The sequence below is a fragment of the Sturnus vulgaris genome, chromosome W (assembly GCF_052056855.1).
Source record: "Sturnus vulgaris isolate bStuVul1 chromosome W, bStuVul1.hap1, whole genome shotgun sequence".
In the NCBI taxonomy this organism is placed as follows: Eukaryota; Metazoa; Chordata; class Aves; order Passeriformes; family Sturnidae; genus Sturnus; species Sturnus vulgaris.
Window position 1 is genome coordinate 40,320,254 of NC_142282.1, and position 12,914 is coordinate 40,333,167.

The following is a 12,914-nucleotide window of genomic DNA, read 5'->3' on the forward strand; positions in this document are numbered from 1 at the left end:
GATTTGGAGCATTGTGTTCTGCTCCCAGTGAGTAGAGAGAAATCACAGACAGTTTACTATCCATTTCCACACTTTTGCATGAGTACAAATGATGTCACAACAAAAAGTCTAAGATCAATCAAAAGAGACTTCAGTACTGGGAAGAATGATAAAATATGCAGGAGCACATGTAGTGTTTTCCTCAACCCTGAGGTATTTTTCTCAATAACAGGGAGAAACTTTGGAAGAAACAGGTGAGTGTAGGATATCAATACCTGGCTGCAGGACTGGTGCCTGCACAAAAATGTTGGGGTTTTGAACAATGGAATAGCCTTTCAGAGGCAAGGTATTCTGGGTCTTGATGTCCAGATGGAGAAAATACATTTTTGGACATAAGCTGATGGGGCTGATCGAGAACTAGAATTGATAGGGGAAGGGGATACCAACAGGAGAGCTGAAGGTAAGACAAGGGTTGTCATGGCATCACCTGAGGGTAGAGATGCTAGTGGGAACATTTATGTTGCCCCTGGGAGCATGGAGGGCTCAGGAGCACATGTGAACTCATTGTACACCAACACATGCAGTATGAGACACAAACAGGATGAACAGGAAATGTTGGTCAGTTCCCAGAGCTATAATGTCATTGGTGTTAGTGAGACTTGGTGGAATAAGTCCCACAACTGGAGTGCCAAGATGGAGGACTACAAGTTGTTCAGGAAGGCTAGGCAGGGCAGGTGAGGTGGAGGAGTTGCACTGTATGTGAGAGGTATGACTGTACATCCATTACAGTTAGGAATGATGTGGTTGAGAGCCTCTGGGTGAGGATTAGGGGGATGGAAAACAAAGCAGCTGTCATGGTGGGTGTCTACTATTGATCACTCAGCCAGGCGATTATAGCCATGGAAAGGGGTTTTAACCCTTTAAGTGCGGCAGAAATAAGATGCACAGCTACATGGCCGTCTTTCATGACAGGAAGAAAGAGACAAGTTTATTCAGAAACACACTTGGTTTTATAGCATGACTCGCAATTCCAAGAGTAGAGAAAAGGTGATTGGCTCAGAGAGAAAGCACCCCATTCCCAGGGCCTGGTCATGTACCACAACAGGTGTTCTACCTTGTTATTAATTCCTTTTTATTCTGACCAAATTATCATCCTGGGAGAAATTCTCCCTAGCCTTGAGCTGGACCAGCTTATTGGCTGGGAACAGAGCTGAAAAGCTCCAGCCTGGAATATTTCTCGGGCTGTAATTTTCTTACTTTCTCAATATGTGTCCCACAGGCGATGACACTGATGAGTTAGTCTAGAGAAGAATAACTGTAGACACCAAGGTCAGTGAAGGAGGAGGGGGAGGAGGTGCTCCAGGCATCAGATCTAGGATTCCTCTGCACCCCGTGGTGAAGACCATGGTGAAGCAGCTGTGCCCCTGCAGCACATGGAGATCAGTGCAGGTGCAGAGATTCATCTGAAGCACATGGAGGAGGCCCCTGCCAGAGCAGGTGAATGCATTAGAGGAGTCTGTGAATCCATGGGAGGCCCGTGGAGAGAGGAGCCCATGCTGGAGCATTCTGTCCTTGAAAGGCTGCACCCCATGGAAGAGTGACCCATGCTGCATCAGTTTGCAGAGGACTGTTGCTCATGAGATGGACTCATGTTGGAGAAGTTCATGGAGAATTGTCTCCTTTAGGAGGGACCCCACACTGGAGCAGGGGAAGAACTGTCCCTGAGCAGTGAGAAAAACAATGTGTGATGAACTGACCATAACCCCCATTCCCTGTCTTCCTGTACCACTGGGAGACGAGGTGGAGCTTGAGAGGAGGGAGGGGTGGGGGGAAGGTGGGTTTTTTTAAGGATCTTGTTTTACTTCTCATTATCCTGCTCTGATTTTGTTAGTAATAAATTCAATCAATATCTCTAATTTCAGTCTGCTTTGCCTGGCAGCATTTGGTGAGTGATGTCTCCCAGTCCTTAACTCATGAACCCTTCATTATATTTTCTCTCCCCTGTCCAGCTGTGGAGAGGAGCGATAGAGAGTTTTTATTGCGTACCTGGCATTTAGCCAGTCAACCCATTACAGGTGCTGATCTCTCCTCCCTGGTGTCCACTGACAGGATGCATGGGAATGGTTCAGAGCTGTGCCGGGGAGGTTTAGACTGGATGTTAAGAAGCATTTCTTTGCCAAGAGGGTGGTCAAACACTGAAAAAGGCTTCCTAGAGAGGTGGTTGATGCCCCAAGCTTGTCAGTGTTCAAGGTATATTGACAGTGCCCTTGATGATGTGCTTTAACTTTTGGTCAGGCCTGAATTGGTCATACAGTTGCACCAGATGGTCATTGTAGATCTCTTCCAACTGAAATATTCTATTCTATTCTATTCTATTCTATTCTATTCTATTCTATTCTATTCTATTCTATTCTATTCTATTCTATTCTATTCTATTTCATTCCATTCCGTTCCATTCCGTTCCATTCTTTTCATCATCTGACCCAGGGCTGGTCACACCACATAGCTGAGATTTTGATGTTGGGGTCAGAACTGAATGCATCAGTCTAGGGAAGCTTGTAAAAACTGACAGAACTGCCAAGTGAATTTCAATAGTGTCCTGGTTTAGGGCAAATTTGGGAGGAAACTTCCAAAGGCATCCCTCTAGAAAGCAGATTCAAGCAGTCCCTCCCCCTACTGGTTCGGGAAAAGATTTCCTTGAAAAAAAGTGATAAAAAATGTTTATTTAACAAGCAAAGTATTCACAGGAATAAAAAATGAATAATATTAAACAATAAAACCACTCTCTGTTCTGAAGAGATGGCAAATTCAGAGAGAGTCCTTTTCTTGGGGCATAGCTTGGTTCGCTCAGTCTCTTATCAGTCCCTCCTGCACTGGAAAATGCCACATCCTAGGCCCCGGTGGGCCACAGGCATGAGCTCCTGGTGTTTTTCTGGGTTTTCAGTCCAGGGCAGGGCTGATCACTTCCAAGAAAAAGAAAAGCCACAATCTGGGAAACTTCTCTGCCTCAGCTAGCTAAAAAAACTAACTAAAAGAAAAGGAGAGTTCCCTCCTGCTGTCCCTGCTGCAGACAACACAGTCTGTGAGAAGGAAAGGTGAAGCTCTTATCTCTGTGTTTTTAAATACAGCCACCTCAGACATTCCATCACTTCTCCTTCTCCCCCCCTTCACTCTCAGATCTAGTTTTAAAGGTGCAAAACTTATTTCTGGGCTAAACAGATGAATGGAGATACAATTCAGCATCATAAAGTCACCTCAGGACACAGCAAAAGCCTGTGGTGTATCTCAGTGTGCTCATAGCCTTTCATAAACAAAGGGATAATTAGTCAAGTAAATGTTTTTCTGGGTGGACAAGCTATAGAGAGAGAAATGCTTCTGTTCAATATGCACAGAAGCAGAGCTTGTTCATTCAAAGAGGGAGCTCCAGCCAAGCTGTCTTCTCACAGCCAGGGATTGTTCATTGCTACAGAATGCATATCAAGTGATGGGAAATAAGAGTTCCTTGATGCTCCTGGACCAGGGATAGATACATGCTGGCACTGCAGATGCTGTCTCTGGTCTAGTTCAGTTTCCTTTTGGTTCCATTTTACTCTTTGGAGGAAATGGACCTGGCCCATGTATACAGTGGTGATTGCCCAGACTCATCGTTCATTGTGATCCCTCTGCCCTAGTCCTGAGTCTGTTTTGCAGTGATAGCATGATCCCCTGTGTGCTCTCCTGTAGAGGAGCAGTGCTGCTGAGGCAGAAAGACATCATTCCAAACCTTGGAGATGAATTCCTGGAGTGGATAGGCACTGTTAAGGATCCTGCTGGCGTGTCCTTAATCATCCCCACCTCCAGGGGCAGGGGTGCAGTCTCTACCAGTTTCCAGACCTCTCTAGTCACTAGGGGGAAAGGAAGACACATCTCCAGGGATGAGCTTGTCTCCTTTTAAGATGAGTGTCTAAGGCAGAATGGAATAAATCACTCTTTGGAAATGATCTTCCTCTTCTCTGGTGGTCTAGGAAGCCTTTTCTATTTGTTTGCTCTAGAGCCCGTCTTTGAGATTGTTCTAGCAGAGTCCTCTGGTCCAGGACCAGAGTCCAAGTCCTCAAAGGCACCTCAGAACATTTCTCACCTCCTGCTGTTAATGCACATGGATGTCTAATGTCACTGGAAGGTTACCCACAAGGAGAAGCTACAGTCAACATAGCAACTTGCAAGAAAAATAGGGTCTGGTTTTCATTTAGAGTTTAAGTACAATTTTAACAGTTTGAGCCTGAACTAGTCCAGGTGGCCTGGCCCTTTCCCTGCCATATGAACTGTGTGTTCCTTCCATGTGGGACCTCATGTTCAAGTGCTAGACTGCATCACCACAGAAGGCAATATCTGGCCATTGCACCATCATTTAGCATAACATGTCTAATCCTATGCCTTCCAGCAGCCAGCAGATTGGGGCTCTGTCACGTGAAAAGGGGAGGCTTCCTTGACCCTTAGTGTGGGAAGATTTACTCAACCCTTAGTATTTAATTTGTCCATCAGCATCCCAGGAAAGTCGAGACCCTTGTGCCTGGCCAGTCCGTCAGTGTCCCATTAGAGGGATCCTTCACTGAGCTGTCCTACTGGATTGGAGCATGGTTCAACTGACTTACTCAGGGTAACACATAAATAGCATAAGGGAGACCCCCTCACCCCTCAGCAGGTCTTTCTCTTCATTAGAGTTTTACCTGCTGCTGGCAACTGCCAGTGTCCACAAAGGATTCACACTAACAGTTTATGGAATAACACTCTATTAATAAAAAATCATGACAGATTAAGGTTTGAAGGTTGTCAGCGATAGTGTCTGACTGCAAAAATACACTTGAAGGAATATATATGTGTTGTGGTTTGACACTGGCCCAATGCCAGGCATCCATGAAAACCACTCACTCACCCTCCCCTGCCACAGCTGGGCAGAGGAGAAAAATAAAAAAGAAGGGTTCATGAGCTAAGGACGGTGAGAAAATACTTCAAGGGCAAAACAGGCTCAACTTAAAATTGCAAAATGAATTTATTACTAAGAGTCAGAGGAGGATAATGAGAAGTAAAATAGGCCCTTAAAACACCTTTTCTTCCCCCAGCCCCCTCCCTCCTTCCCACTGACAGGGCAGGGAGACAGGGTATGGGGTTTTTGGTCAGTTCATCAGGCGAGGTTTTCTTCTGCTGCTCACAGAGAGGAGTCCTTCCCCTGCTACACTGTGGTGTCCCTCGCATAGGAGACAGTTCTCCGCAAACTTCTCCAGCATGGCTCAAATCTCTCAAGCAGCAGTCTTCCCAAAACTGTTGCAACATGAATCCCTCCCACGGGCACACAGTCTTCCCAAAACTGCTGCGGCATGGGTCACTCTTCCACGGGGTGCAGTCCTCCAAGGACAGGCTGCTTCAGCCTGGAAGCAAGGGTCCTCTCTCTCCACTGGGTCTCCCACTGGATCACAGCCTCCTCCAGACATCTACCTGCTCCAGCATGAGCACCTCCCCCACAGGCTGCAGGTGGATCTCTGCATCCCCCGTGGATCTCCATGGGCTGCAGGGGGACAGTCTTCTTCACCATGGTCATCACCACGGCCTGCAGAGGAATCTCAGTTCCAACACCTGGAGCACTTCCTCCCCCTCCTTCTTCACTGACCTTGGTGTTGCCATGTTGTTTTCCCTCACATTTTCTCACCTCCTCCTCTTCTCTGACTAGAAGAAAAAACTGCATGTGGCCCACTTTGTTTGGATTTTCTTCTTAAATATATTATCACAGAGGCATTACCAACCTTTCTAATTGGCTCAGCTTTGGCCAGCAGCATGTCCATCTTCAGAGCCATCAGGGATTGATTCTGCCAGACATGGTGGAAGCTTTTAGCAGCTTCTCACAGAAGCCACCTCTGTGGCCCCCCCCGCTATGAAAAACCAGGCTGTGCAAAACCAACACAACAGGCAAGCTCTATATCTAAATAAAATGTTCAGCACATGCATAGAGTATGATTCTTATCCAATAAGCATCCCTATGGGAGAGAAGACAGGTTCAGCCCATCAACTGGTTTCAGCAGTTACGATGGAGTCTTCCCTAACTTTTCCCCCATTCTTGACTTATTTTTATACTATTTTTTTGTGTTTAGGTGAATCTTGAGTGACTCTAGTCATGCATATCTTTGTTACTGATTTGGGTAAAATCCTCTATCTTCGCTTTTAAAGATACAGTCAAAAAGAATGTAGAGCGCATGCCCAGTGAGGGGTGGTCATACCTTGGAGGCATGTAACTTTGGGATGGAGGTATGCATTATTATTAGGCGTTAATGAAGCAAGTTCATCTAAGGAGAGGGATTTCCCCACAGTTGCTGGCTCAGCAGTAGGACATCTTCTCCTATTGCCCCTGACTGACAGGTGTTATGTGGTTTATCAGCTGTAAAGTACCATCGAGTTCCCTTCCCTGCAAGGATTTCCACAGAGTCTGGCCACGGTTTGTCTACTCTGCTCCACCCTCCATTCCATCACCCTTAGCAGATGTGTATGTATGGGGAATCATCATGGAATAGGTTTCAAGTCATGCCAACCACATTCCATCCAGGGAGCAACAACTGATTTACCATATAATTTCCATACTGTTATAATTCGTGTTAAGATGCCAATACAACTCTTCAGTTTCTTCTAATTGTATCCCCAGTTACCTGTCCACAGGGTCCTCAGTCATTTTCCCACAGGCTCCAAGGACTTAGTTGTCTTCAGTACTACTAGGAAGCATCCAGCTCTTGGAGTCATGCATTTGAAAAGCAGCTGTATCCTTCCTTTTCCCAGACTGTTAGAGAAAAGGTTCTTATCTGGGAAGCCTGGACACAGGTAGTGGCTTGCCACTTACCACCTTACAACATCCTGTATATATATATATCCATGATTAATTTAGTTTCTAGCTTCTAGTGTGAAGAAGTGAATGTGTTTGAAAACCAATTTTATTTAGTATAGTGCTAAATAGAGATAATTCTAAGAAGTTTGACTTTTGCTATGAAAGGAGTTTGAATATCATAGAACCATAAAATAGAATCCTAGAATATGCTGAATTGGAAGGGACCCATCAGGATCATCTAGTCCAACTCCTGGCCCTGCACAGAACAGCCCAAGAATGACACTATGTGACTGAGAGCTTTGTCCAAATGCTTCTTGAACTCTGTCAGGCTTAGTGCTGTGACCACTTCCCTGGGGAGCCTGTTCCAGTGCTCGACCACCCTCTGGGTGAAAAAAGTTTTCCTGATATCGAACATAAACCTCCCTTGAAAGAATTTCAGGCCATTCTCTTGAGTCCTGTCACTGGTCACCAGAGAGAAGAGATCAGTGCCTGCCCTTCAACTTCCCCTCATGAGGATGTTGAAGACCACCATGAGGTCTCCCCTCAGTCTCTTCTCTAGGCTGAACAAACCAAGTGATCTCAGCTGCTCCTCATAAGGCTTCCCTTCCAGACCCTTCACCATCCTTGTGGCCCTCCTTTAGATGCTCTCCAATAGATTAATGTCTTTTATATTGTTGTGCCCAAAACTGTACACAGTACTCAAGATGAGGACACACCAGTGCAAAGTAGAGCTGGACAATCATCTCCTTTGACTGGCTGATGTTGCTGTGCTTGAGGTACCCCAGGACACAGTTGGCCCTCCTGGCTTCCAGGGCACTGCTGACTCATATTCAACTTGCCATCAATCAGGACCCCCAGGTCCCTTTCCCCAGGGCTGCTTTCCAGCCTCTTGTTGCTCAGTCTGTACATGCATCCAGGGTTCCCCCATCCCAGGTGCAGAATCTAGCACTTGCACTTGTTAGACTTCCTATGGTTGGTGATTTGTTGAGGTATCTCTGCAGGGCCTCTCTGTCCTTAAGGGAGTTGACAGCAAGCTTACTTAATATTCCTTTGAGTCCTGCATCCAAGTCATTAATGAAGATATTGAAGACAACTGGGCCTAGGATGGAGCCCTGTGGAACCCTACTAGTGACCAAACTCTAGTCTGATGTAACCCCATTGACTTTCTGTGCCTGGCTCCTGAGCCAGTTGTTCACCTATTACATAACATGGTTATCCAGCTATGTGCTGGACATTTTGTCCAGAATTATACTATGTGACACAATATCAAAAGCTTTACTGAAATTGAAAAAGATTATATCTACTGGCTTCCCTTGATCAACTAGGTGTGTTACCCTGTCATTGCAGGAAATCAGGTTCAACAAGCTGGACTTTTTCTTATGAAACCATGCTGGCTGTGACCAACGACTGCGTTGTCCTCCATGTGTCAACACCTCCCAGAATAATCTTTTCCATTATTTTACTGGTCACTGAACTGAGACTGACAGATCTGTAGTTTCCAGGGTCTCCCTTCTTGCCCTTCTTGAAAATCAGGACTAAGTTAATCAGCTTCCAATCAGCTGGCACCTCTCGGGAATTCCCAAGACTACTCAAAAATCATCTTTTTATCAGTGCTGGAGCTGCCTGAATTGGCACTTTGTATATTTGAACCCTCTGCTATGCTGTACCATAGAATACAAAACTACCTGAATTAGCTTGTGTGCAAGTAGGCATAATGGGGTGGATTCCGTGTTTGAGGAACTTTGGTTTTCAGGGGGATTTCAGTGACAGTAAAAATTGCTGTGCTGACATACTAAAATTAAATCTTTCCAGTTAGCCAAAACCAAATAGATCTGGGTTGGGAACTACAGGCTTCTTTACTTCTCTCTAAGAGGGACTGGAGATTGAATTGTCTTATTCAGTCCTCATTTCTTCTGAGATGAACTTTAACACAGCTGGTCATGAGCTTTTTAGTTTTAATCATGAGGTAGACTAGTCCACTTAGAACTCAGATGAAACTGTAGATGTGTTTCATACAACATTCCAAAGAGTCATCACATGAAAATTGTTTTGGACTACTGCCAGAGCAGGCTGAATTTGAACTGGTGACCCACCCTGTATATTATATTCCCAGTATTATCTATTATATAAGCCAGGTGTTGAAACCTGGTGTTTTCAAAGGTACTGTAAGCATACTAAACATGCTTCCAAAATTTTGTCTAGGTTTCTCTAGGTTTCAGCCATTCAAAACACTGGCATGTTCTCTGTTCCCTCTCAATGTGGGTGGAAATGGACTCACCTAACAGTCAGAGAACAGACTGCAGAACTTTTAGCTAAATTATTCTCTTTCTCACTTTCTTTCTCAACAGGATCCAACAGCTGCATCTATTTTGGACAGAGATTGTGGTATGAGAGAAGGAGAGACTGTAGCCATGAACTGTAAGCCATCCTCTCTTCAAGTGAAATTAGGTGAGTCTGCTGATGGAGAGTAAAAGGGCTGAATCCAAGGTCTGAAATATGGTAAGGTGCTTGTGGGACCATATGCAGATCTTCATGTATATGGCTAAGCATGCCAGCTCAGCTCAGACAACTCCAGAGCACTTTATCAGTGTGATTCTTCTGCAAACATGCAAGGACACTTTATCATGGGCTGTGGTAGAGGAAGAAAACTATGCCTTGAAAGGAAGACATAGGTCTTTAAACCTACAGATTTTTATTAAGGCTTTGGACAGGAAAAGAATGAAGATAATATAGAGGGAGTGTATAGAAGAGAAGACAGGATAACTGCAAACAAAAGGGAAAGGATCAGAGACTTGTACTACCAGGAAGAGCAGTGTTACTGTAAGCTGTAGGGTTTGTAGGTTTGTAAAGGTTCACATGGAAATACTCGTTCTATTTCTGAGCAATATTTTTGAAGTTCTGGATGCAAAATTATATTAGCACAATACTCAGCTTCCTCACAAGGCTAATGCTTACAAGAGGACAGCAATCCACACGACTGTCCTGTCTCCAAAATCTGAGCCTCTATTGTGCCACACAGACTCAAAGACCTGACAAGGGACAGATCAAAGGAAGTGTACATTTTGCTCAGAGCATGGATAAAAAAATGGGAATCTAAGTCTTGAAAATTTCGCATAGGAGCAGGAAGCAGTTCCCTGGTTATCTTTCACATCAGAACAAATGACACTGACAGGATGTTGCTGGAGCTAGTTGAGGTTGACCTGTTGGAGTGGGTCCAGAGGAGATCCACAAAAATGGTCACAGGGATGGAATACCTCTCCCATGAGGAAAGGTTGAGAGAGTTGGGGTTGTTTAGCCTAGAGAATAAAAGACTCTGGGAAAACCTTATTGCAGCCTTTCAATACTAAAAGAGGGCTTATAAGAAAGATTAGGACAGACTTTTTAATAGGGCCTTTAGCAACAGAACCCAGGATAATGGTTTTAAAGATGGTAGATTCAGACTAGATATAAGGATGATTTTTTTTATGATGAGGATGGTGAACCACTAGAACAGTTTTCCATGAGAATTTGTAAATGCCCCATCCCTGGAAACATTCAAGGTCAGATTGGATGGGGCTCTGAGCAACCTAGTCTAGTTGAAGATGTCCCTGCTCATTGCAGGAGGCTTAGATTAGATGTCCTTTAAAGGTCCCTTCCAACTCAAACCATTCTATGATTGTATGCTAGGTAAGGCTCTGAAAGAAGTGGGTGCCCAGATGTTCAGTGGAATAGCTCTGGCCACTACCAAATGAGTGACAGGGAAGGTCAGCAAACAGCTAAGGTTTGAAGATATGGAGAAGTTTGGGCATTGGTGTATAATTATGAAGACATGTTCACTGATAGATAGGTTTTACCTAAGGATCTGAAGTACTACTGCAAATGCTGGTATTGGCCTCATTTCTAAGAGAAACCTTAAAGAAACACCAGGAAAAAGCTGGGAAGTGCTTGTGAAGTCTTAAGATTCTGCCTGAGTATAAATTAGATATACAAATCTGGTCATGGCAGTGCAGAAAGAAATGTTACAGAGTAGACCTGTGGACAGCAAAGGAAAATAAAGTGGTTGAATAAGCAAGATCTTGCTGGAAGAGTGACTAGGGAGGAGAAGTCAGAAAGTTGGATGCAGGGGGAAACGTAGTGACAAAGGATGAGGAGAAGGTTGAGATATTTAATGCCTCCTTTGCCCCAGTCATAATAGTAAGACTAGTTGTGAGTATCCAGCCTGCTGAGCTGGAAGAGAGAGACAGGGAGAAGAATGAAGTCTCTGTAATCTAAGGGAAAATAGTCAGTGACCTGCTACACCACTTAGACACACACAAGTCTATGGGGCCAGATGAGATCCACCCAAGAGTACTGAGGAAGCTGGCAAAAGTGCTCACCAAGCCCCTTTCAATCATTTCCCAGCAGTCCTTGTTATGAAGCAGAGTGGCACAGAGTCCCCAGGCAGGTGCAAGAGAGCTCTTTATTGCAAAAATCAGGCATTTCTAAGCAATTAGGTGGTTATCAGTTACATTCCATTTAAGCACAACCAATGTAATTCAACCAACCACCATAAACCATGATGTGAACACATAATGGTTATATAACTTGTTTTTCTACCTCCAATTCAGCTGAGTCACTTTCCCATAGTCTTTTTCTACTTAGCTGAAGTAGCAGGCCTGAGCCATGGCTTAACAAGGGTAACAAGGCCCTTTTTCTGTAAGGTTTTACCTATACACAACATCTCCCTCTTTCTTTGTTTTTTTGTGCTAAGGGTTCATGTACCCTGATGCCAAAACAGTCTGTACCTGTAAGGTCATTATCTTATTAAGACTATTACTGATCATCTGCTGGACACAGGATAAGATACATGGAATACAGATCGCAATCAATAAAAACCCATCAAATACAACCATGCCACTGAAAAAGACCCGCAGCATAGGAAAACAAAAATATAGTGTCCAATGTTCCCAGGAAGTGGAAGTAAATGGCTACTGTTCCAAAGTTCATATGACTGGAGCTCAGGGGCCGTGCTGTTTAGGCAGGAGGGAGTCTATTAGCTGGAAATGCTGACTTTGACATTACTGAATATCTTTCTGAAAATATGGAATAGAGAATAACTAAAGAAGGTCAGCAGGAACACAATAACATGATGATGAGTGCAGTGGGACACAAGGCCTCTGTTGGCAGGCTGCCTCTGTAAGCCTCCAGACACAGCCATGTTCCTGGCAGTCCTACCCCTGCTCCTGCCTTGGCTACAAGGGCAGGATGCTGATTAGGTCATTTTTCCTCTCACTGGGCCTCGTCTTCTCAGTGGCAATCCATGTTTGTCCAGATGAGCAGGTAACCACTTTAGACCTATTGGCAATAAAACACATGCATGCCTTCTCCCTAGGTTATTAAATCAGCTAGGCCTTGCCATTGCACACCCAATTGTTGATCCTTAGGTAAAACCTTTCAGAAATTGATTCCACATGCAAATCTTCAGAGCAGTATCACTTTGCCAGGGATCAAAATTGATGATCTGCTCTCAAAATTTCTAGTGTAAATATTGTATTATCTAAACGTTCTTGAGGAGCCATATTCCCCCTTCTTTGTTTTTTCAACAACATGCGCGTTTCTCACTATGAACATGAAGGCAACATGAAAGTAAAGCAATACATGTAACAAAGCAATAAACTCACATCGAACACCAAGCAAAAATAAGCACAGTAACACATGTAATCATTAGCATCCAAGAGAAAGGATAGTGATTTGGAACAATACATCATGAATTGCATAAATACTGTACCATCACCCAGTCTGCAATAGCTGGCAAGACATTTCACAATGAGGACCTGGAGAACCATTTCTGTGAAAGGTTTCCAAATTTACCTCAAAAGAGGATTCAGCTGTTATAAGCCCAAATCAGTAAGTCAAAGTGACCTGAGTACAGTTTTAGTGCAGAAAACACCTGAGTCTGTTGGCATACTTGTGACCAGCTAGGGCCAGGATTTGGCTGCAGCCAAGGCCTTAACTGGAAGAGTCTCCCTAAGAGATTCTACAAACAAGCCTCTATTAACAGCAATTGGGAAAGTCTATTAAAATCATACATGTCTTGCAGATAGCTACACAATGGTATGGAAAAGTTTATAAA

General features: G+C 44.2%; 1 protein-coding gene across 6 annotated transcripts in view; it reads left to right on the plus strand.

Moving 5' to 3' along the window:
* The window catches only part of LOC148220178 (protein FAM219A-like), a 193,651-nt gene that overhangs the window by 71,532 nt on the left and 109,205 nt on the right, over positions 1-12,914 (plus strand). For all 6 annotated transcript variants that reach the window (XM_088155661.1, XM_088155662.1, XM_088155663.1 and 3 more), the window contains exon 2: positions 9,172-9,271. In XM_088155661.1, coding sequence (XP_088011787.1) covers positions 9,172-9,271 — 100 coding nt within the window. The remainder of the gene's footprint in view (positions 1-9,171; positions 9,272-12,914) is intronic.